Raw genomic sequence first — 23,150 nt, 5'->3', positions numbered from 1 at the left:
GCCAGAGCCCCAGCCCTGGAGAGAAACACCAGTGGATAAGCCGGATTCCTGGTGGGCACAGTGGGTGGGACTCAGGAGTTGCAGTTCCTAGAGCCCGGGTGGCCCGGCCTGGTGTGAATTAGCATCGTGAGGATCACGGGAGAGCTCTGCTCGGCCCCAGCCCCTCCCTCTCCTTCAGCTGGCGTTTACACATTTTAATTGGTTAATTGAATTGGAATGAATAATTAAACAATCTAAACATTTTGTCGGCCGCCCACGGCCTTTCGACCCGCACCATCATTTCGGCAGGAAGCTTTCGGCCTGACGGAAAATCTTCAGCTCGCCAAAGCCGACAGATTTTCGGCTTTCCATTGGAAATCACCAAAAAATCTGAATGGGGAATTTTGAAGGGAAAAAAAAGATTTCCCCCTCCAAATTTCCCATGCAGAATAATCAGCGTTTTCCGAGCAGCCCGGGGTGGAGGTCGGCAGCGCCTCCTCTGCCAGCTCCATAGGTGAGTCCACTACACAGGGAGTTCCCTGCCGGGGTCTCCAGCAGTTTGACACCCCCTGTGCCCCACGGAGCAGAGACTCCAGCCCTGGGTTAGATCAAACCGATCACTCTGCTCCCAGGCTCCCAGGCAGGGTGATGCACAAAGCAGGGAGAGGGAGGGGAAGGGTAACCCAGTGGTCAGAGCTGTAGTCTGGGACTTGGAGATTCTGGGTCAGGTCCCCATTCTGCCACAGATTTCTTGTGTGACCTCTTGGGCAAGCCACATAATCTGGCCTCAGTTTCCCTACTGTGCCATGGGGGGGTTGTGATGCAGAAAGCAAACATCCGCAAAGCTGCATCCTCCTTAACCCTCTCCTTTGCCACCGGACACTGCTATGCTGTGCGCTCTCCTTGTACTCTTGTCAGTCTCCACCTCTTGTCTCATGTCTTATCCTTAACCTGGGACACAGACTGTCCTTTGATTCTGGGTTTGTACAGCGCCTTGCACAACAGGGCCCAGAACCATGGCTGGGCTGGGGCTCCTGCATCACACACAGCCTCCATGCTGGAGCGCCAGTGCCGTCACAGCCGGACTTTTCTCTCGCCACTCGAACATGCCAGGCCATCTCCCCTGCTGCCGGCGAGCCAGTCGGGGGCAGGGTGAAAGGCCCTGCGCGGAATGGGAGAGCCACCTTGGCAGACACACGACGAGGAGCTACTCCAGCCTGCAAAGGGGGTCCCTTCCGGAGCAGCTCATTCGTACTGTGGGAGCCTGCCCTCCCTGCCCCTCTGAAAGGCGGCCCCCCGACCCAGTGGAGGAAGGGGCCCCTGAATCATGCCCGCAGCGTGGTGGGAGGGCGGTGCCAAGGCTCTACCAGAGCTCTGCCCCCCAGGGCTTACAGTGGAAAGGCAACAGAAGGAGACAAGACAAGAGCGAACACAGAGCAGGGAGTGACTCCCAGAGCAAGGCAGGGCTCTCGCAGCGCTGGGCACATTCCAGCCGCGTGGGGAGGGGCGGGGAGGGGTGGATCGAGGCAGGGCCGGAGATATGGAGAGCGTGGACGGGCAGGAGTGCTGGCTTGAGCTGTGATGCAGAAGCAACGTAGGAGCAAGGGCAGCAGGCGAGGGGCTGCAGGGGGGCCTGCGGAAGGGGCACCAGACCAGGAATCAGGAGATCTTGGTTTTGCTCCCTTCTCTGCCACTGCCTCACTGTGAGAGCTGGGGGGAGTCTCTTGTCCTGGCCCTGCCTCAGTTTCCCCCCGCTGCGAAGTGGCAGTGATGATACCGACCGAGCTGTACAACAAGCTTTGCGCTCTGTGGAGGGAAGGGCTGTGGTGATGCTATGTATGATTTGGGGCGGGGGGAGAGCAGCAGACGGCCATGGGCTGGGCAGGCCAGACAGCAGAAGGTTGCAGCAGGAGAGAGGCCAGCCTAGGGTGAAAGGGGTGAGGTGTTGGGAGCTGGGGTGGGAGGGGCAGGAATGAAGGGAGTGAGAGAGGAGCCCCAGGCTGTGTGGGCACTGGGCAGGGGGCTGGAGGGGTCCTCGGAGGCACAGCATAGAAAGAAGCAGAGACACTTTCAACTCCTGCGGATTGGACCCTCCACGGGTGCCTGTGGGCCTGTGCTGGCCTCAGAATCCGCCCCCGGCAGGCGAACCCCTGCCCCCTCCCACCGTGGGTGACAGGCAGGGCTGCCCAGAGGATTCAGGGGGCCCGGGACAAAGCAATTTCGGGGGCCCCTTCCATAAAAAAAAAGTTGCAAACCTATAGAATTCTATATTCTCGTGGGGGCCCCTGTGGGGCCCGGGGCAAATTGCCCCACTTGCCCCCCCCCCCCGGGCGGCCCTGGTGATGGGCACATTGTGGGGCGCCAGGTGTGCTTCCTAGTGGGGGGGCTGCCTGGCTCCTGGGGGGGAGGCTCTCTGAAGGTCGCCCCCATCAGCACTTCCCTGGGGCCAGGATGAGAGGCCTCAGGGCAGGCATCACCACATCCCAGCAGCTCCCAGCCCCACTGGTGCTAACCGGCCTCCCTGCTGGAGACCTCAGCAGAGGCCCAGGGCTGAGGGCGTTCTGGAGGCCGAACCAGGCCTTGTCACCGCCCGGGCTGGCCCGTCAGTCTGCAGGGAGACCCTGGCCCCCCCGTACCCCATCCTGCCTGTCACCTGGCCAGACCCCCTGCTTTCCCAGCCTCTTACTGACCCCCTGCCCTTCGCTTCCTTGCAGGCTTCCGGGAGAGCGCCTTCGCCTACGCCATCGCGGCCGCCGGGGTGGTGCACGCCGTCTCCAACGCCTGCGCCCTCGGCAAGCTGCAGGCCTGTGGCTGCGACCAGAAGCGCCGGGGGGACGAGGAAGCCTTCCGCGTGAAGCTGCACCGGCTCCAGCTGGAGGCCATGAACCGGGGCAAAGGGATGGTGCACGGGGTCCGGCTGGAGCACATGCCGGCTGAGGCCCCAGGGCTCCAGGACTCCTGGGAGTGGGGGGGCTGCAGCCCCGATGTGGACTATGGGGAGAAGTTTTCCAAGGATTTCCTAGACTCCCGGGAAACCTACAGGGACATCCACTCCCGCATGAGGCTGCACAACAACCGCGTGGGCCGGCAGGTGAGTCCGTGCGCGCGGCAGACGGCTCTCCCCTGGGGGCGCCGTGGCGCACACGGGGAGCGGAGGCAGGTGCTGCAGCACGAGAGGACATTCCCCCCTCTCGACGCCTCCGCGAGGAGCAGCCAGGGGAGTGGGGGGCCGGGGAAGCTGCTCACACCCACAGCTGCTTGAAATGTTGTGGTTGAACGAAAATTTTGACCGGAACCGGCCTTTCCGCCACGCTGGCGTTTCTGCCAGAAAACCCCCACTTTCCTTGGCATCTTTTGGAAGCATTTCCCCGCGTTTCGTTTCGGTGGGGAGAATCCCCCCTTTGGGTTTAAATCCCCCGCTCTCTTTCCCCACCTCGAATCGTTTGAAAAGTTTCAGAACGAAGCAGAGTCGGGATTTTTTTGGTTGGGTTCTGGGTTGTCTGACAGAGACAGGAACTGGGGTTTGGTTCGGAGCCCCTCAGCCGGACCAGGCTGGAAAACAGACCCTGGGATTCCCCCACCTTGCAAACATCTTCCTCTTGCCTGGAGTCGTGGCATCTGTGCTAGAGAGAACCGGTCTGTAACGTGGGGCTTTCTCCTTGCACGGTCACACGTCTGCACGGGGTGAGCCCCCGGAGGGCATCGCGCTATCCGTAACTCTTGGCACTTCCGGTCCAAGCCCCTTAGGAACAAACTGTTGCTAGTAGTCAGACTGCATTAGCCCCAGTCCGGGCCGCATTGTGCTGGGCGTTGTGCAGACGGATCAGGAGGGTCCCCGCCCCAGACAGCTGCCAGGCCACACGTTGGACAGGACGCGATCAGTAGAGGGAACAATAAGCCGAGAGCAGCGGAGGAGCAGCAGCCCCGGCTCAGCACTTGCTGGGCCAAGGCAAGGTGGGAGGGATTGGCTGGCGCCGCATTAGAGGTGGGTTTTAAGGAGGGAGCTGAAGGTGGCCGTTTTACGAATGCTGACGGGACGTTTGTCCCATGTGTGGATGTTGGTGGGAAGGGAAGTCCCAGCACCCACCACTGAGCGGCAGCCCCCTCGGGGGGCGACGTGGCAGCTGGTTCACAGTGCTCAGCAGTGTAGGATGGGAAGTGGAGCACGGGAGCTGCAGGGGGGACTTTGGGGGCAGAATGGAATCGCCCCATCTGGAATTTGGCCAGGTTTTGTCGGAATGGCTTCAAGGGAGCCGCAGCCCTTGGGGGCCCGGGAGCTGTGTGCACACGTGGGCGGGTGTGCATGTGTGGGTGTGTCCATGCACACCAGAGGGGTCAGCAAAGCCAGGATGGGCCTGGCGCACACGGGAGGGTTGGACGCGTCAGAGCCTCTGGGAGGCAAAGGCCCATCTGGTGCAGGAGGGAGTGGGGGGAAAGAGGAGGCTGCAGTGGGGGGGGAGGGGGTCGCAAGGCGGACCGGCTGCCTACTCCCCTCCAGTTCGCACAATGTCACCTTGTGAAAGGCGCTAATTAGTGGCTCTCGCTGCCTGGTACAAGCTGTTCAGAAGCAGCTTGAGAGTGGAGACTTCACAGAAGGTGGAGAGGGGAGAGAGTCGCCCTTCCTTGCCCCAGCGCGGCTCCCCGCACGCGCCGTGCAGCCCCCCCGCCCCCCAGCACAGCCGTTGTGCCAGTGCAGGCAGAGATCCCCACCGTGCAGCCACGGGCTCCTTCACGCGGGCCGGCCGTAGGGAAAATAGCACCCTGGGCAAATTGCCCGCGGGACAGGGGGACCCAGGGGCCGGCCTGCTGGCTCTGCAGGGGCAAGCCCTGTTGCTCGTGCCTCCACACCAGGCTGGCAGCTCCGGGCGGCATTGACCACCCCCGACCTGGCTGGCCAGGGGCTCCAGCCCCGGGCTCCCCACACTCAGCGCTGCTCTAGCAGCCCACACCCGCCAGCCCTGGGTGGTCGCCCTGTCTCCAGAGACACACCATAGGCTCATGCCCCCAACACACACGCGCTCCTTTCACATGCTCCCTCAATACCCCCCCTCGCGTGATCTCTCCTCCCTGCACAGCCGGGTGATACTTCTCGTCTGAACCGTGTACTGTGCTGTCTGCCTGGCACCTCGTGTCGTCATTTCACCAGTGCCAAGAGCTCCCAGGGCAGGATCTTAGCCCTTTACCCCTCCCTGTGCAGGAGGAAACGGCCCCACACGGTTCAGGGCAAGGGGCGAATCAGGCTGGTCTCCATTGAGAACAGGGAGCCCTAAGTACCCCCTGTATCTGCAGCAAGAGAGCGTGTGTGCTGAGAGAGCAAACACACTAGCACATATACTACACACACTCCACGTACGTGCAAGCGATCACACACACGTGGGCTGCAGGCATCGGATACACTGCAGTTTTACAACCACACGTCTGCAGGGATGGACGATAAACCCCTCCCGTGTATCCCATGGACACGCCCCAGAGAGAGCAGTCTGAGACGGCCGGGACATACACGCTCCTACAGCCCACAGACAGAATCACAGACCCACAGGGCTAGAGGGGATCGCAAGGCCAGTGCCAGCCGACGCGGGCTCACGGGGCTCAGGCTGCGGGGCTGTTTCTTTGCTGTGTAGACGCTTGGGCCCCTCCGACCCTGCAGGGTCCTAGAGCCCGAGTAGCTGGCACAAGCTGCAGGTGTCTAGCTGCTGTGTAGACATATCCTCAGAGTCTTTTGCTTCAAGTCCACAAGCCCCTAAGCTAAAGGAGAATCCCAATTCACTCTTAACATCCTATTAATAGATTCTAGGACTGGAAGGGACCATAAGAGGTCATCGAGTCCAGTCCCCTACACTCATGGCAGGACCAAATACTGTCTAGACCATCCCTGATAGACATTTATCTAACCTACTCTTAAATGTCTCCAGAGACGGAGATTCCACAACCTCCCTAGGCAATTTATTCCAGTGTTTAACCACCCTGACAGTTAGGAACTTTTTCCTAATGTCCAACCTAGACCTCCCTTGCTGCAGTTTAAGCCCATTGCTTCTTGTTCTATCCTTAGAGGCTAAGATGAACAAGTTTTCTCCCTCCTCCTTATGACACTCTTTTAGATACCTGAAAACTGCTATCATGTCCCCTCTCAGTCTTCTCTTTTCCAAACTAAACAAACCCAATTCTTTCAGCCTTCCTTCATAGGTCATGTTCTCAAGACCTTTAATCATTCTTGTTGCTCTTCTCTGGACCCTTTCCAATTTCTCCACATCTTTCTTGAAATGCGGTGCCCAGAACTGGACACAATACTCCAGCTGAGGCCTAACCAGTGCAGAGTAGAGCGGAAGAATGACTTCTCGTGTCTTGCTCACAACACACCTGTTAATGTGACACACAGCTGAGGAGTTCTGATTCCATCCAATACAGGGCAGTGTAGAGTACCAAGTAAAGGCTTGATTCTCCCATATGCTTCATTATGAACAGGCAGTATGTGTGTAACACACACACACACACAGCCCATTAATAATGAAGGGCATGGGAGAATCAGGCCCTTGCTTGCTGCTTCACACGGGCTCTCCTAGCCTGCTGGTAGTCCTGCCCAAAGCAGGGCCAGCTCTGGCTTTTTTGCCGCCCCAGGCAAAAAAGCCTCCCGCCGCCCCCCCCACCCCCCGGCGGGGAGCGCGGCAGGGGAGGGCGCCGAGCCCGGCCGCGGCCCCGCTCTCCCCGACCGGCCGGAGCGCCGGGGGGAGGGCGGCGAGCCCGCCGCAAGCCCCGCTCTCCCCGGCGGCAGGAGCGCCGGGGGGAGGGTGGCGAGCCCGCCGCGGCTCCGCTCTCCCCGACCGGCCGGAGCGCCGGGGGGAGGGCGGTGAGCCCGCCGCAAGCACCGGGGGGAGGGCGGCGAGCCCGCCGCGGCTCCGCTCTCCCCGGCGGCAGGAGCGACAGGGGGAGGGCGGCGAGCCCGCCGCGGGCCCCGCTCTCCCCGACCAGCCGGAGCGCCGGAAGGAGGGCGGCGAGCCCGCTGCGGCTCCGCTCTCCCCGGCGGCAGGAGTGCCGGGGGGAGGGCGGCGAGCCTGCCGCGGCTCTGCTCTCCCCGGCGGCCGGGGGGAGGGCGGAGAGCCTGCCGCGGGCCCCGCTCTCCCCGACCGTCCGGAGCGCCGGGGGAGGGCGGCGAGCCCAGTCGCGGCCCCGCTCTCGGGTCTGAGCGCCGCCCCCCTTCCAGGTGCCTCCCCAAGCACCTGCTTGGTAGGCTGGTGCCTGGAGCCGGCCCTGGCCCAAAGTTAAGGTTCTCTAACACTTCCCATTATAAGGCCCTATTTTCAGTCGCTTATAACTTTGCCAAACTTCAACCATCCGAGCTGACATTTCCAAAGCTGGGCATCTGCCTCAGGCTGAATTTTCCTGGAAAGGTTCATTAGAAATGGCGGCAGACGGCACACATGGAGGGGGATGTCTGGAGCGCACAGTACGGGTCCATGCAACGCCCCTTTCTGTACAGAACGGTCACTATGGGTTTCATAGATGTTAAGGGCGGAAGGGACCACCGTGGTTAGCTTGTGTGGCCTCCTGTCTAACACCGGTGTTGGGGGCATTGCACCATGAGGTTACTCTAGTAACAAGGGGCGAATGGCACACACAGTTCTCTGAGCCAGACATGGACACTGCTCGTGGCTTCTCTGGGGCTAGCAGGCGTGGAAGCATTTTATCTAACTCGAGCCTAGTGGGGCGGCAGGGCTGGTCTCAGTGACAAGAACAGAACATGATATTGTGACAAACCGGCGGCCACCTAGGACGTGCCAGCTGCCATTACAGAACACAGGCGGCGTGGTCCGTGGCACGCGGAGGTCACTTGAAATGCCATGGCCAGAGCTAGGATCGAATTCGGGGCCTCCTGGTCCAAAGCCCTGATCACACGCTGCAGGGAAATCTCCACTAGCTAGCTGCGGTACACAGCCAAGGATACACGCTTGAACATTTCTGTCCAGCAGGGCGCCGTAAGGAATCACACAGGCGATTATGACAATTTTGTTCAAGTCAGTCATCAAAAGTGTGTAGGACACAGATTCCTACCTGTATTATCTCACGTCCTCTCTCATTCCTGACCCCTGCCCATGGGAATTTTCCTGAGTGAACCCAGAGTTGAGACTGGAGGCAAAAAACAGGCCATGGTCCCTGCTGCCAACGTAGAAACTGCAAATCTGCCCGCCTGGGTGAAAAGCACCTGAAATCTGCCAGTGGCTGGTTGTCCCAGCCACAAAGACTGGACGGAGGCTCTGTCTACACTGGGGCTTGGCTGCAATTGTACCCCAGTGCAAACCCCTAGCATAGGCACATTCAGATCCCTGATCCATGCTGGTGCGAGCCCACCCTGCTTGCAAGCACCTTTGCAAAGGCGCTAGAGGTTTGTTCTGGGAGAGCCTGGTAGGCCGGACTCAGGGCAAAGCCACAGGGCCGCAGCCCAGCCTTGCTCCTGTGTCCTCAGCTGCTGTCCCTGCAATAGACGCTCCAGGGTGCTGTCCAGTTAGAAATGACTCGGACACTGGTGCTTCCATCACTCGCTCCCGGAGCCCATTGCTGATCTCTTCATTAGCGGCTGTTTAGGTACAACTAAGCTAGAGGGAGGCATGATCTGGCCAGGGAGGGCGTGTGGTGGTGGGTGTGATACAGTTTTAGAAGCAGCTGAGGGTGCTAAGCGGGCTCTGTGCAGCCACATATTGTTTTCTATCCAGTAGTCCCTTGATTCTTCATCTCCTTCCCCCTCACCCCCCCAATGTCTGACCTCTTCGGCATGTGTCCTCCCGGCTCAGACACTGCTTCCCAGCGGCTTCAGATTTCCTCACCCCCGCACAGCTGCCTCTCCCGGAGCCAGTCCTCACGCGGGCACAGCTCTCGTGAAAGCCGCTGGGGCCGTGAGAGCGAGCAGTGGCCCCGGATGATACTGGAGGGAGTGTCGCTGGCTGGCTATTGCCCTGTGCGGCACGCACGCTGCCGCCTGGCCAGGTGATTTCCCGGCCTCCTGAGTCTGCGATCACTCAGCACGAGGACGGTGCCACGTGTCCCAGAGTGAAACCGGAGTGCTGCTGAGTGATGAACCTAGAAAACCACAGCCAGCATGGAGAGTAGAGACAGCCCACAATTACCCAGCTCCTTAAACTCTCATCAGAACGGCCACACTGGGGCAGACCAAGGGTCCATCTAGCCCAGTGTCCGGTCTCTGATAGCAGCTGGTGCTGGATGCTTCAGAGGCAATGAACAGAACAGGGCAGTTATCGCGTGATCCAACCTCTGTCATCCAGTGCCAGCTTCTCTCATGGCATTCCCCCAAGAATGGGGCGATTTACCAAGGGGACTCCTGGGCAGACTAACTCAGGGTCTTTATCATCCACCTCTCTCAGTTCTCCCTGCAGGGTCAGGGAGATGCCAAGAAGGCTAACGGCATTTTGGGCTGTATAAGTAGGGGCATTGCCAGCAGATCGAGGAACGTGATCGTTCCCCTCTATTCGACATTGGTGAGGCCTCATCTAGAGTACTGTGTCCAGTTTTGGGCCCCACATTACAAGAAGGATGTGGAAAAATTGGAAAGAGTCCAGCGGAGGGCAACAAAAATGATTAGGGGGCTGGAGCACATGACTTATGAGGAGAGGCTGAGGGAACTGGGATTGTTTAGTCTGCAGAAGAGAAGAATGAGGGGAGATTTGATAGCTGCTTTCAACTACCTGAGGGGGGTTCCAAAGAGGATGGATCTAGACTGTTCTCAGTGGTGGCAGATGACAGAACAAGGAGCAATGGTTTCAAGTTGCAGTTGGGGAGGTTTAGGTTGGATATTAGGAAAAACTTTTTCACTAGGAGGATGGTGAAGCACTGGAATGGATTACCTAGGGAGGTGGTGGAATCTCCTTCCTTAGAGGTTTTTAAGGTCAGGCTTGACAAAGCCCTGGTGTCACGGAGTCCCCAGGCGATGCTTTGGAACTGCTCCCCACAAAGCCAGTCAGGACTTTGGGGAGCCTCCTCTCCCTCGGAGCAGACTGTCTTCAGGGCAAGAAGCTCACACGGCTTCACCTTCCTAGGTCTGACCTTGGAGCATTCAGCATCTGCCCCTCCGTGCGCTTCCCACAGCGAGTCCGCCCAGGCGGGGTCCTGGGGAAGCCACAGGGTCCTGCACCCCCACTTTGCAGTCAGACGTGACTCTCAGCCAGCCAGTAAAACAGAGGTTTATTAGATGACAGGAACACGGTCTAAAACAGAGCTTGTAAGTCCAGAGAAGAGGATCCCTCATCCGGGTCCATTCTGGGGCCCAGCGAGCCAGACACCCCCGTCTGCCCTCACTCCCCGTCCCCAGCCAGCTCCAAACTGAAACCCCCTCCAGCCCCTCCTTTCTGGCCTTTGTCTCTTTCCCGGGCCAGGAGGTCACCTGATCTCTTTGTTCACCTTTAGCCATCCCCTTGCAAGGGGGGAAGAGCCCCAGCCATTTGTTGCTAGGCGACAGATTGTCAGCCATTTATGCACACTGGAGACTTAAGAAATGCATAGGGGAAACTGAGGCACCCATACAGTATTCAGAGGAAACATTAAGAACAGTCCCACTTCGTCACACCTGGCTGGGATGATTTAGTTGGGGTTGGTCCTGCTTTGAGCAGGGGGTTGGACTAAATACCTCCTGAGGTCCCTTCCAACCCTGCTAGTCTATGATTCTATGTGATTAGTACTTGCAATGTAGCAGGCCTAAAAGCCCCGAAGCAGGGCTGTCATCCCGTTGTGCTAGAAGGTGTACAAACCCAGAGGGCGCTGCCGCACAGAGTTAATATTCTAATTCCAGATGAGAGCTGAGAAAATGGGTATAAAACCACTGGGGAAGGGGAAGGACACTATCGGGGCTAGGAACCCCTGTGACACGATGGGCATGACTATCTGGTTTCAAGGCTGAGTTTTTATTTTATTTTTTAGTTATATTTTGTAACACACACACACACACACACACACACACACAGATGAAGACAGAAGTGAAGAGACTCCCGTAGCAAAGTGCGGTGGAGTTTTGCTATGAACAGTTCATCAGCTGCCATGTCCTAGCCCAGAGGTGGCTGCATTTGAGTGGTGGTGTAGCTATTCCTGTCTTTGCGCAGGGTGCGGAGGGGTTTCAATAATCCTGCAGGGTTCAGCCCACCCCGCAAAGTGCTTGATGACCGCTTGAGCCGGAAGGGGGGAGAGAGGGCGTGAGGTGCAGTTACTGCCTGCTAATCCATGTTCGCTCTGTTGGGCATACAGGCTGGGCTGGGGCACAGGTTTTATTGGCATGGCTTTGGGATGGACGCAGTGTGGAAGCCACCCCAAATGGGTGCCTATAAACCTCTGCCCATCCCCACGCGGCTGGGTTGCGCCACTGGTTTCACAGCGCTCTTAGCAATGGTTTAGAGAGCAGTTTGACGCGTTTTTATTGTTACTACTTTCCGTATCCCTCCACCTACACGCCTGGGCAGGCTTCGCTCCCAGCTGGCCTGGGACGGTCACAGATGATAAATGGGAAGCCTGGGACCATGACCCAAAATGGAGTTTTTTCTCGGCCTCAGAATACTGCGACCGCTGGCACCTGGCCTGGGCTAGGCAGCAGTGGTCCATCCCCTTGGAGAGGGGCTCCCAGGGCCATAACCCAGGAACAGAACAGCTGAGAATGGGGCCTGAGGGAGGGCTAGGGACGGGACCCCAGAGCCCTGCTCCCTTGTAGGGTTGTATTTTATGGAGCGCTCAGGATCAGAGGGCTGAGATGAAAGGGGAGCAGGAGCCTATTAATCTCACAACAAAGGCTTCCCGGAGTTAAGAATGGCAATAAAATGCTTTGGGTGTGTGTGGGAAGCACGAGGGGGGGGGGGGAGCCCGAGCATGCATGTGCAATGACGTGTGTGTCAGTGAACAAGGGCAGAGGTGTGTCCAGGCACGGAAGAATGGATGAGCTCGTGGTTAATGGCACTTGGGAGGGCCCTGGCCCAGCTGCCCTGTGGGACCATGGGGCTTAACTCGGGAGGGGGGTTGAATTTAGCTCACACATTGCTAACACATGCTAGCAGGGCCTCGCCTATCTCTGAGCGTAGACCCCGGGCAGCCCTACGGAGCTCAACATCGCTGGATTGGCTGCGATGCAGCCTAGTGGCTTTGGGCTTCAGTTTCCCCATCTGTGCAATGGGGATAACAGTCCTTCCTTTGTCTGTCTGGGCTTCTTGGACTGTGAGCTCTTGCCTGGCACATGGCGTCTGTGCGGCACCTTTGGAGCTGAGAACTTGGGGGGTGGGGGCAGGGGGGCACAGACACCTCCCTTTTCTCAGCCCTTTCAGTTACTTCGCTCTCACATTCTAGGACTGTGTGTGGCTGAGGAGCCCAGATCCTCCTTCCAGGCCGGTGGCCGCCCAGGTCAGGGCTGGTGCAAGCGCCAGCAGACCTCCATGACCTCGCAGCCGCAGGGACCCTTTCAGCGGGGCAGGCACGGGACCTACAGCGTGCGGGGCAGGTGCTCTCTGAGATGGGAGTCCCCCCGGCCAGGTGCAGCTCAGATACACAGATGGGCTGTTTCCCTGGGCCGTGATAACACACCCAGGGCCCCCACTGGGATTTGCAAGCCACGGGCCGGGGACAAAGTCAGAGATCACAGCAGCTACCTCCACGCCAATCTCCAAAACTTTCGGGCACAGCTCTGTGTCCCACCTAACATTAGCCCCGCGGTTACATCAGTGTCACTGAGAGCAGAGTTGGACCCTAGAGACAGGTGCATGCTAGACCCTCAGTTGCAACAATGTAACATTCCTTCTAGCCACTAGGACCATGGCACGGGTGTCAGCTGAGCCCTTCCGTGTCCAGGGAAGTAATCGATGCTGATGGAGCAAAGGGGAACACGGCCCAGCGTGCGCGTGCCAGGGGAGGGCTAGAACAGGGAGAGGTGGTGCTCGCCCTTCCCGCAGGATTTCTAGCCCACATGGAAATATCACAGAATCATAGAATATCAGGGTTGGAAGGGACCTCAGGAGGTCATCTAGTCCAACCCCCTGCTCAAAGCAGGACCAATCCCCAACTAAATCATCCCAGCCAGGGCTTTGTCAAGCCTGACCTTAAAAACCTCTAAGGATGGAGGTTCCACCACCTCCCTAGGTAACCCATTCCAGTGCTTCACCACCCTCCTAGTGAAATAGTGTTTCCTAATATCCAACCTAGACCTCCCCCACTGCAACTTGAGATCATTGTTCCTTGTTCTGTCATCTGCCACCACTGAGAACAGTCTAGATCCATCCTCTTTGGAACCCCCTTTCAGGTAGTTGAAAGCCGCTATCAAATCCCCCCTCATTCTTCTCTTCTGCAGACTAAACAATCCCAGTTCCCTCAGCCTCTCCTCATAAGTCATGTGCTCCAGCCCCCGAATAATTTTTGTTGCCCTCCGCTGGACTCTTTCCAATTTTTCCACATCCTTCTTGTAGTGTGGGGCCCAAAACTGGACACAGTACTCCAGATGAGGCCTCACCAATGTCAAATAGAGGGGAATGATCACGTCCCTCGATCTGCTGGCAATGCCCCTACTTATACAGCCCAAAATGCCGTTAGCCTTCTTGGCAACAAGGGCACACTGTTGATTCCTATCCAGCTTCTCCTCCACTGTAACCCCTAGGTCCTTTTCTGCAGAACTGCTGCCTAGCCACTCGGTCCCTAGTCTGTAGCCGTGCCTGGGATTCTTCCGTCCATGGGAGAAGATGGAGGCTCTGAGGCCTCCAGCTCGTTCTACGTGCCGGCCCGGCTCCTGTCCGTGCTGTGGCTGAGCGGCATGCTATCCCCACCGGCTCCAGCTCCCATGAGGGCATCCGCCCCTTCCCCTCCTCTCGCTCCAGGGGCAGCTAAGGCAAAGGGGGTTCGATCCCAAAGGCCCAGCAGCAGGTCCTCCAGGTGAGCCCCTGTGCTCCGATGGCCCTGCCTCGCTCTAGTGGCTGACTGTTGCGTAGCCCCGCCAGGCAGGGACTGCAGGGGGAGGGGGCGTCTCAGGTAGCTTGGGCCAGGCCCGTGGAGAGCGGAGACCACGGTGCCAAGCAGGCGGGGCGCAGCGCTCTGGAGACATTGCGTAACCGGAGTTCTCATTCCACAGTGCAATGACCACAGGGGGGGGCCGCAGAAGCAAGAGCTGCCGCGGACACATGTGAAACAGATGGGCAGCTGTATCTGGGAGAGGGGCTTTCGCGACCACAGCTATTTGGGCATCCGGTGGCGCCGGAGGGGGCCTGGGTGTGGTGCCACAGAGCGCACCAGGATGCTCGGAGCATTGGGTCCGGAGAAGCGTCCAGGCGTTTGGCTCAACCAAGGCCTCGGGGCCTTTTGGGGCTCGGCCAGCCCGGGGCGACGCCAGTGGGACCTTCTGCAGCGGGAAGGGGCTCTGCCACCAGTGCCCATGCCAGGCTGCACTGGCACGAGGCAGGCGCCCTGAACCGTGCACAGGAAATTGCCGTCCCACCACGAAACGCGGTGCAAAGAGCTTCAAAGTGGTGAATGCCTCCCAGCTCTTCGTGCTCTGTAATTTGGTGCTAATTTTCCTGATTACACGGTTACCGCGTGGTGGGGGCTGCTCAATCAGTGCTCCAGAGGTTTTAGAAGCAAGGGCTGTGCTGGGCCAAGGCGGGACTGGTGCCCCCAACAGGCCAACCTGGGCAGGGCACCAGAGCAGTGCCTGGGGTCTCCAAGGAACATCCTCATCCGATCCAGCTAGACCTAGGCAGGCCTAGGCTGGGCCGGTTGCTCTCAGGTGCACTGGTGGTACTAGGGGGCACATCTGTTCCACAGGCGGAGGGCAGAGCCCTGAGATCTTGGGATAGGTACCGATGCTGTGCTTGGCCCCACTGGCTCTGGGCCCGGCCAGCCGGAGTTACCCGTTCAGCCCCAGCAAACCCCCTTCCCACCCCTCCCAGAGCTGGGATTTCCCGGACTGGAGGTGCTGAGATCTCCCCCCCGGGACGTGCTAGCGAGGCAGTTCGGGGGGTCCGGAGCAGCAGCTGGGTGGGCTGGGGACCCTGCTGGGTGCAGGGGGCTTGGTACAATAGGTTGCACTGTAGGATTCTGACAGTGTTCCAGGCTGGCACACCCGGGGCCTCTAGTGGGATCACCCTGCCCTGCCCCTGGGAGTGTGTGTGTGGCCTGGGGAGGCCAGCGATCAGGAGCAGGCCCCCTCCCGTCTCAGTTCCAGCCTCCGTTCCTGCTCACGCCCAGCACCTCACTTTCCTTGCACCCCGGCTCTCAGCAGCAGCAGGCTCCGTTCCAGGGGAACGCGCTGGCTTCCAGCCAGCCTTTGGCCAATGTTCTTCCACCCACACGGGCCGTGCCCACCCACATCAAACAAATCAACCTCCCTCCCCGAGTCCCCACAAACCACCGACTCCCGGCTCCTGGCCAGCACCACAAACACCTGCTCTGTCTGCCCACACCCTGCAGCAACCTCAAGCGGCATTGCCCCCACCCTAAGCACAGGCTTGCTGCGTCCCCACGCGGAGCCCAGGGGCCTGCCTGCTGACCTGGGCTAACCGCCTCCAAAGCTGCCCACACCAGCACGCCACCTGCAGCCAGCACGGCGCCAGCCAAACCCACAGCTGCTGGGGGGAGCTGGGCACCACGGCGCTGCCGGCCCCCAGCATTCACACAGTGCGAGTCATGGCCCACGATCCCACACTCTTCAGGAATAATAAATACGGGGTTCTGCTTAGGACTCGGACCATTGGACGGGGAGGGACGTCCGGGGTCAGCACATCCCAGGCTGCCCCCACAGCTCATCCCCTTCGTAAACTGATCAAGTTCCATCTTCAGAGCAGACAGACCCCATTCCTCCCTCCTCCGCTGCTTAGAAACCTGCTTCTCCTTCCCAGCCTGGGTCTGTTCGTGGCCAGTTTATCCCCTTTGGCTCCCGTAACTCTCCCCCCTTCCTGGGGTTTGCCTGCCCCCTGCATTTAGAGACAGCAATCGGCTCTCGTAAGAGCGGCCCTCCAACCCCCTGGGCAACCTCAGCACCGGCTCCTTCCGTGAACGCGGGCGACCCGCCGTGTGCACAGCGCTGTCCGATGGCATGAACGCGTCCCTAGCTCTAGGGGGAACGCCCCGCCTCACACAGCCTCCCATCGTGTTCCCCTTTTTCACAGCTGCAGCACATGGGTGGGGCGGTTATCCTGGGCTAGGCTGGCTGGTTCCTGAGCCTTTCGGTCATGCTCATGCCAGGTTTTCCTCTGCAACCAGGAGGGCTAGAAACCTCGGTCCAGATCCTCAAAGGTGTTTCGGAACCTAACTCGCATTGGGCCTTACTCCTTTTTCCTTTTTAAATGAAACCCGAGTCCCCTCATAATCACAGGACTCCAGGAGCTGGGGCGTTAAGAAATAAACCAAATATCACACGAGTTGGCAACACTATTGTTATACAGTCTTTTACAGGGCAGATAGGACCCCCAAACACACACCAAATGTACATCCTATCACAGGGACCCCTCCATTGCCCCTCCCCCCACCACCACGTCACAGACAATAAAACTACAGTCCCTGTGCCGAGAGCCATGGGCAAGGCAGACGCTGGTATTTTTGACCCAAAGTCTGGGTAGATGAAGGGTGGAGGGGACCCAGGCAGAGTAGGGGTGTAGAGAGGCGGGGACACACTGCAACACGGCTCTATAAAATCTCAAGGATTTCTGGATTTTAAACAGAACCGAGAGGGGCTCTGGGGTCAGACTCTGGCTCCAGGGGCAGACTTTTGTTTTGTCATAAGAAAGGACAAGAAAATCAGTCAAAGCCCCCCAGATCTGCCAGAGCCCAGGTGAAAGAGGTAGACCTGGGGGGATTTGATTTTTTGCTCTATTTTGCCTAAAAACCTCGTTTCAAACATCCGTCAAAGTACAACCGTGTGTGTGTGAAAAGTACAACCCTGTGTCTCTGTGTGTGTGGTATTGTAAGGTAGTGGTTGGCTGGATCTCTCTTGCTCCGTCCCTGTTTGTGTCAGAGAGACTGCTGCCTTCTACTGACTGGAATCAGAACTGCAGAGTGTGTCCTAGGACCTATACGGCTAACAGCTCATGGAGATTTTCCTTTAGCTCAGCGTAATAGGGGCCACCTATTAAATGATCTGGAGAAAGGGGTAAACAGTGAGGTGGCAAAGTTTGCAGACGATACTAAACTGCTCAAGATAGTTAAGACCAAAGCAGACTGTGAAGAACTTCAAAAAGATCTCACAAAACTAAGTGATTGGGCAACAAAATGGCAAATGAAATTTAATGTGGATAAATGTAAAGTAATGCACATTGCAAAAAATAACCCCAACTATACATACAATATGATGGGGGCTAATTTAGCTACAACTAATCAGGAAAGAGATCTTGGATTCATCGTGGATAGTTCTCTGAAGATGTCCACGCAGTCAAAAAAGCAAACAGGATGTTAGGAATCATTCAAAAAGGGATAGAGAATAAGACAGAGAATATCTTATTGCCCTTGTATAAATCCATGGTACGTCCACATCTTGAATACTGTGTACAGATGTGGTCTCCTCATCTCAAAAAAGACATACTGCCATTAGAAAAAGTTCAGAGAAGGGCAACTAAAATGATAAGGGGTTTGGAACTGGTCCCATATGAGGAGAGATTAAAGAGGCTAGGACTTTTCAGCTTGGAAAAGAGGAGACTAAGGGGGGATATGATAGAGGTACCGTATATAAAATCATGCATGATGTTGAGAAAGTGAATAAGGAAAAGTTATTTATTTGTTCCCATAATATAAGAACTGGGGGCCACCAAATGAAATTAATGGGCAGCAGGTTTAAAACAAATAAAAGGAAGTTCTTCTTCACACAGCGCACAGTCAACCTGTGGAACTCCTTACCTGAGGAGGTTGTGAAGGCTAGGACTATAACAGGGTTTAAAAGAGAACTGGATAAATTCATGGAGGTTAAGCCCATTAATGGCTATTAGCCAGGATGGGTAAGGAATGGTGTCCCTAGCCTCTGTTTGTCAGAGGGTGGAGATGGATGGCAGAAGAGAGATCACTTGATGATTCCCTGTTCTGTTCATTCCCTCTGGGGCACCTGGCATTGGCCACTGTTGGAAGACAGGATACTGGGCTGGATGGACCTTTGGTCTGACCCAGTCTGGCCACTCTTATGTTATTATGTTCACTTCTGCTTTTGGAGTAGGAGGCTCCAAGTTACTCAAGAGTTTCTGGCTCCTAACTGGGGGCATCCAGTGTGAAATTCCCTTGGAACAGCAAACGCCTTCACTCACAGTAACAGATTTAGGCATCAATCAAGAGACTGCAGGGAGCGGCCTTCGTGAGAAGCATTTTCAACTGAGAAAGAGATTGCAGTGCCCAGAAACCGGCCGGCTCAGCTGGATGGCTTTAGTGGTGCGTGCTGGCTGCGTTAATGGAAGGAGAAGGTGGATAGATCCTGGAAGGGGGCGGGGAAGGGAGAAGGCCCTGCTGATGAGGGCCGCAGAGTTTAGTGCTCACGAGCAGCTGCTTTCCGTGCTAGGAGGGCGGCGATGTGGCAGCAGCTGCCTGTTCTAGTCGGCTCTATTTCCAAGCCTGGGCACTGGGGCCCGCTGCCCAGCAAAAGCAGCGAGCGGCTCTGTCACGCTGGCGTTTTCAGAGATGTTTTAACACAAGGGGACGTCTAGCGCAAGCAGGACGTGCAGGTTTGGTCCAGCCCCCTTTAGCCGCAAGCTGCCCTGCAACAACCGTTCACGTTGTGTCCACACTGGGGTTTACGAGCGTGTCCGTTAGAGCTGTGTGCAGCCCATGTGCAATCAGGTAGCAAACGGCCTTTAGGCTCCAGCGTCTGTCTGTGGCGGGTGCTTCTTTCTCCAGCTACTCACCTGCCCTTCCTCACCGGAGCATCCGAGCACCTCACACTCAGTGAGGAGTTTTATCTTCACAGCTCTCCTGGGAGGGAGTTTCCCCATTTTTCTGCTGGGAAAACGGAGGGTCTGCAGGCAGGAGGTGTGATGGCAGCTAGCGGCGATCCAATTAGATCAGAGCCAGCCTGAGTCACCGTCGCAGCGACGCCGCGGTAGCTGCACTTCGTAGCCGGGTTCTGGGTGGGTGTCGCCGGCTGTGCTGCATCAAAGCGAGCCTGGTGTGTCTACGTGTGAGCAGTCACACCTCCGAGTGCACCGCGCACATCCCCAAACAGCCACGGTCACTGTGCCACGAATCCAGCCTGGGTCTCTAGGCCCAGGCCTGTGCTCTCTCGCTAACCGGCACGTGTGATGAACTGGGACTGTTCTTAATGTGGTCTTTGAATGCTGAGTGGGGAGTGTTGGCTGGGAAGGCAGGGGAGTGTGGCTAGGATGGTCTGCACTGGGGGATGGGAGACTGGCCTTGAGGGAAGATACCTGAGCATGTAACGTGAGAACCGAGGAAGGGGTTAGAGGCCAGGTGACACCTTTGCCCGGGAAACTGAACAAAGGCTGGGAGAGGAGACGCTGGGGGAGAGTTTCAGGAGCTGGCTGGTAATGGAGGGAGCCCAGACGGGGCTCTTCCCCCCCAATGGGGCTGTGGGCCCCTGGGACCCCAAGATGGACCTAACCGAGGGGGTCCTGTTGTCTGTGCCTGCAAGACCTGTCTTGGACTGTGTTCCTGTCGTCTAAATAAACCTTCTGCTTTACTGGCTGGCTGAGAGTCATGGTGAATTGCAGGAAGCCGGGGGTGCAGGGCCTTGTGTCCCCCACACTCCGTGACAGCACGTTCAGGTACCATCAACCCTCTTCCCTAGAGACCGGGGCGTACGTGGCTGCTGTTACCGATCCCCCATGTTCGAAGTCCCCTTCGTCCTCAACGATGAACACGGCTCGTTAATGAGCCGGAGCAAAGGCGGGTGCTGCTCTGGGGCAGCGAGCTCCCAGCTCGGTGCCAATTGCACCCGGGGGCTGGTTTGCTCTCTGCACAGTGTTTCCAGCAGGGGGTGCTGTGCTGGGGTCAGGCTGGGCTTAACGAACCCCCTTGTCCCCCCCAGGTGGTGCTGGATAACATGCGGAGGAAATGCAAGTGCCACGGCACCTCCGGGAGCTGCCAGCTGAAGACGTGCTGGCAGGTGACCCCCGAGTTCCGCCTGGTGGGCTCGGTGCTCAAGGAGCGCTTCTCCGGGGCCACGCTGATCCGGCCCCACAACCGGAACACGGGGCAGCTGGAGCCAGGCCACGTGCGGCACCGGCGCCGAGCCAGCATCGGCGACCTCATCTACTTCGAGAAATCGCCCGACTTCTGCGAGCGGGAGCCGGCCCTGGACTCCATGGGCACCCAGGGCCGGCTATGCAACAAGACCAGCCCGGGCATGGACAACTGCGAGAGCCTGTGCTGCGGGCGGGGCCACAACATCCTGCGCCAGACGCGCAGCGAGCGCTGCAACTGCAAGTTCCACTGGTGCTGCTTCGTGGCGTGCGAGGAGTGCCGCCGCACCGAGTGGGTCAGCGTCTGCAAGTGAGGCGGGCCGGAGCGCGGCAGCCACGGGACGGACAGTCCAGACGCGTCCCGGGCACAGTTTCCCTTTGCCCCAGCCGGGACCTCGGGGTGGAGCAGGAGGAGCAGCTCCCAGGGGGCCGCCCAGCACTGGTTAATTCACCGTACACCTTCCACCCTTTGTCGGCACCCTGGCGTCTGGCCCCGCCGGCCGCACCAGCTCCTGCCGTGGGGAGCGTTCAGGCGACTGCCCGGGCAAACCCCACGCCCGCTCCCGGATGGGGAGACCCCCCGCGCCGGGACCCGGCAGGGCAACTCGGTAGCAGGGCAGGGGTGGGATGGGAAGGATGGGGGAGTGTTTCCGAGCGAGGTACCGTTCCTTCTGTTCAGGGACAGCATCAGCCGCAGCCCACGGGCGGCCAAGCATGGACGGGATTCGGGCCACGAGCAACTCCAGCAAAAGCTCTGTCCCCGCCCAGCGTGGACACATGCAGAGATCTCCAGGGAGCAGAGGACTAAATACCCCGGCAGTCACCCCTCAATGGAAGGGGACAGCTCAGGACTCACCGGACCGCACTGAAACGGGATTTTCATATGAAAAAAACATGTAAACAAGATTGTTGAGGGCAGTACCCCAGTGTTTCTAAGGGGGGGGTCCCCAGCACCCTGGGGCGGTGCCACGCGTGCCCGCGGCTGCTGGGGTCTGGTAAGTTATTTTATTATTGTGAATAAAAGTGGATTGGAGACGGCACCATAAAGCGGTTCTGAGCGTGGGCTGGGGAGGGAATCGGGAGAGGGTTTTAATGGAGGGGCAGCCCCTCTGCAGAGTCCCTGTGGGTTTAAAGGGGGCTTGTGCAGCTAGCCACTGCTGCGGGAAGGCAGGAGACAGCCCCTAGAAACTCGGGGTGCTTCTATGACCACTTTAACCTCCTGCGCCCATTGCCTCTGCAGTCCCCCTCAGCCTCCTGGCCCCAGACATGATCCTCCCCTGGGAGCAGAGGGGTCAGGCCCCCGCAGATCAGTGGGAGCGGGTGGGAAGCTAAGCCCGAGGCTGGCGGGACCCAACACAGCCCCGGAGGCAGCCTCCTCCCCTGCCGCCGGCCGCGCCGTATGTGTTCTGGGGATACAGGGCCTCAGCCCTCCGAGTCCAGTGGGGCACCGGATCCAGCCCAGGAGAGGCCCTGGAGTTGCGGGGGGCTGGGATCTTCCACCAGCACAAACGTCACTCGGGAAAGATAGGCAACCCATGGGGCAGTGCTGCATCCCCTGGGACCGGGCAGGAGGGAGTCGGGAGCCCTGGAATATCCCAACCCCCTTCAAATGCCCCCGCAGAGCATAAGCGTGGCCTGGCACATCCTGTGCCCATGAGCGCCCGCAGCACCAGCAGTGACTCCAGACCCCGTGTGACAATGCGGTTCTGGCGGAACCCAACTGAGAGTGCCAACTCAGGACAAATTGCTCAAACAGGGCAGTTACAGCCCAAGGCTGGGGGTTTTTCCACCTCTAAGGCAAACCAAACCAGCCAGACTAAGAGGACTTCGGTCTCACCCCACTGGCTAACCGCAAGTCTCACAAGCAATCTCCTTAGACACTCCAGTTTCCCAGTATCACCACCAGTGCCACTCGTTATGGGGACAAATGGTTATGAAAACCAATACCCCAGTAAAAGAAAAAGGTTCTCCTGATCCCAAAGGACCAAGCCCCAGACCCAGGTCAATCTACAAATCAGATCTTACCCACAAATCACGCTGTTGCCAATCCTTTAGAATCTAAAATCTAAAGGTTTATTCATAAAAGGAAAAAGATAGAGATGAGAGTTAGAATTGGTTAAATGGAATCAATTACATACAGTAATGGCAAAGTTCTTGGTTCAGGCTTGCAGCAGCGATAGAATAAACTGCAGGTTCAAATCAAGTCTCTGGAATACATCCCCTGCTGGGATGGGTCCTCAGTCCTTTGTTCAAAGCTTCAGCTTGTAGCAAAGTTCCTCCAGAGGTAAGAAGCCGGATTGAAGACAAGATGGAGATGAGGCATCAGCCTTATATAGTCTTTTCCAGGTGTAAGAACACCTCTTTGTTCTCACTGTGGAAAATTACAGCAAAATGGAGTCTGGAGTCACATGGGCCAGTCCCTGCATACTTTGCTGAGTCTCAAGGCATATTGGCCTTCTCTCAATGGGTCCATTGTATAGCTGATGGTCCTTAATGGGCCATCAAGCAGGCTAGGCAGAGCTAACACCAGTTTGTCTGGGATGTCACCCAGAAGCACAGCACAAGTTTGAAATACAGACAGTACAGAGCCAATATTCATAACTTCAACTACAAAATTGATACACACATATAGACAGCCTAATCATAACCAGTAAACCATAACCTTGTCTTAGACACCCCATTTGACCCCCTTTATACAAGATTTGGTGCCACTACAGGACCTTGGTTGCAACCATGTTCTATATGGTCCCAGATTATATCAGTAACGTCACACCCCGCGGGCAGGATCCCGCACTGCTCAGGGGACCAAGCCGCGGCGGTTTCCAGGGTCTCAGCCGCCGGCAGAGCCCAAGGAGCGTGCCTGTCTCACCGGGGTGCAGCCGCACGCTCGCCCCCAGCGCCCTGCACGCTCATCCTGCTGCTGGCATCTCCCTGGCCGACCCCGGGCTTACTGAGAATTGTTACACTGAATAGCTACCAAAACGCCAGTTGTCACAGGCGTCTCTAACTGCTGGTGGCTCCAAGCATCCTGCGGGTCCTAGCGCCTTC

The 23,150-nt window shown here is 57.9% G+C and overlaps 1 protein-coding gene across 1 annotated transcript in view; it reads left to right on the top strand.

Moving 5' to 3' along the window:
• WNT10A (Wnt family member 10A) overlaps positions 1–20,416 on the top strand; it is a 41,933-nt gene extending 21,517 nt beyond the window's left edge. The window contains exons 3-4 of the mRNA XM_065413279.1: positions 2,694–3,070; positions 19,949–20,416. Of these exons, the coding sequence (XP_065269351.1) occupies positions 2,694–3,070; positions 19,949–20,416 (845 nt within the window). The remainder of the gene's footprint in view (positions 1–2,693; positions 3,071–19,948) is intronic.
• Positions 20,417–23,150: the final 2,734 nt, after the last annotated feature.

This window comes from Emys orbicularis, chromosome 11, assembly GCF_028017835.1.
Source record: "Emys orbicularis isolate rEmyOrb1 chromosome 11, rEmyOrb1.hap1, whole genome shotgun sequence".
NCBI lineage: Eukaryota > Metazoa > Chordata > Testudines > Emydidae > Emys > Emys orbicularis.
The sequence above is the reverse complement of the archived record's forward strand: the minus strand, read 5'-3'. Positions and strand labels throughout refer to the sequence as shown.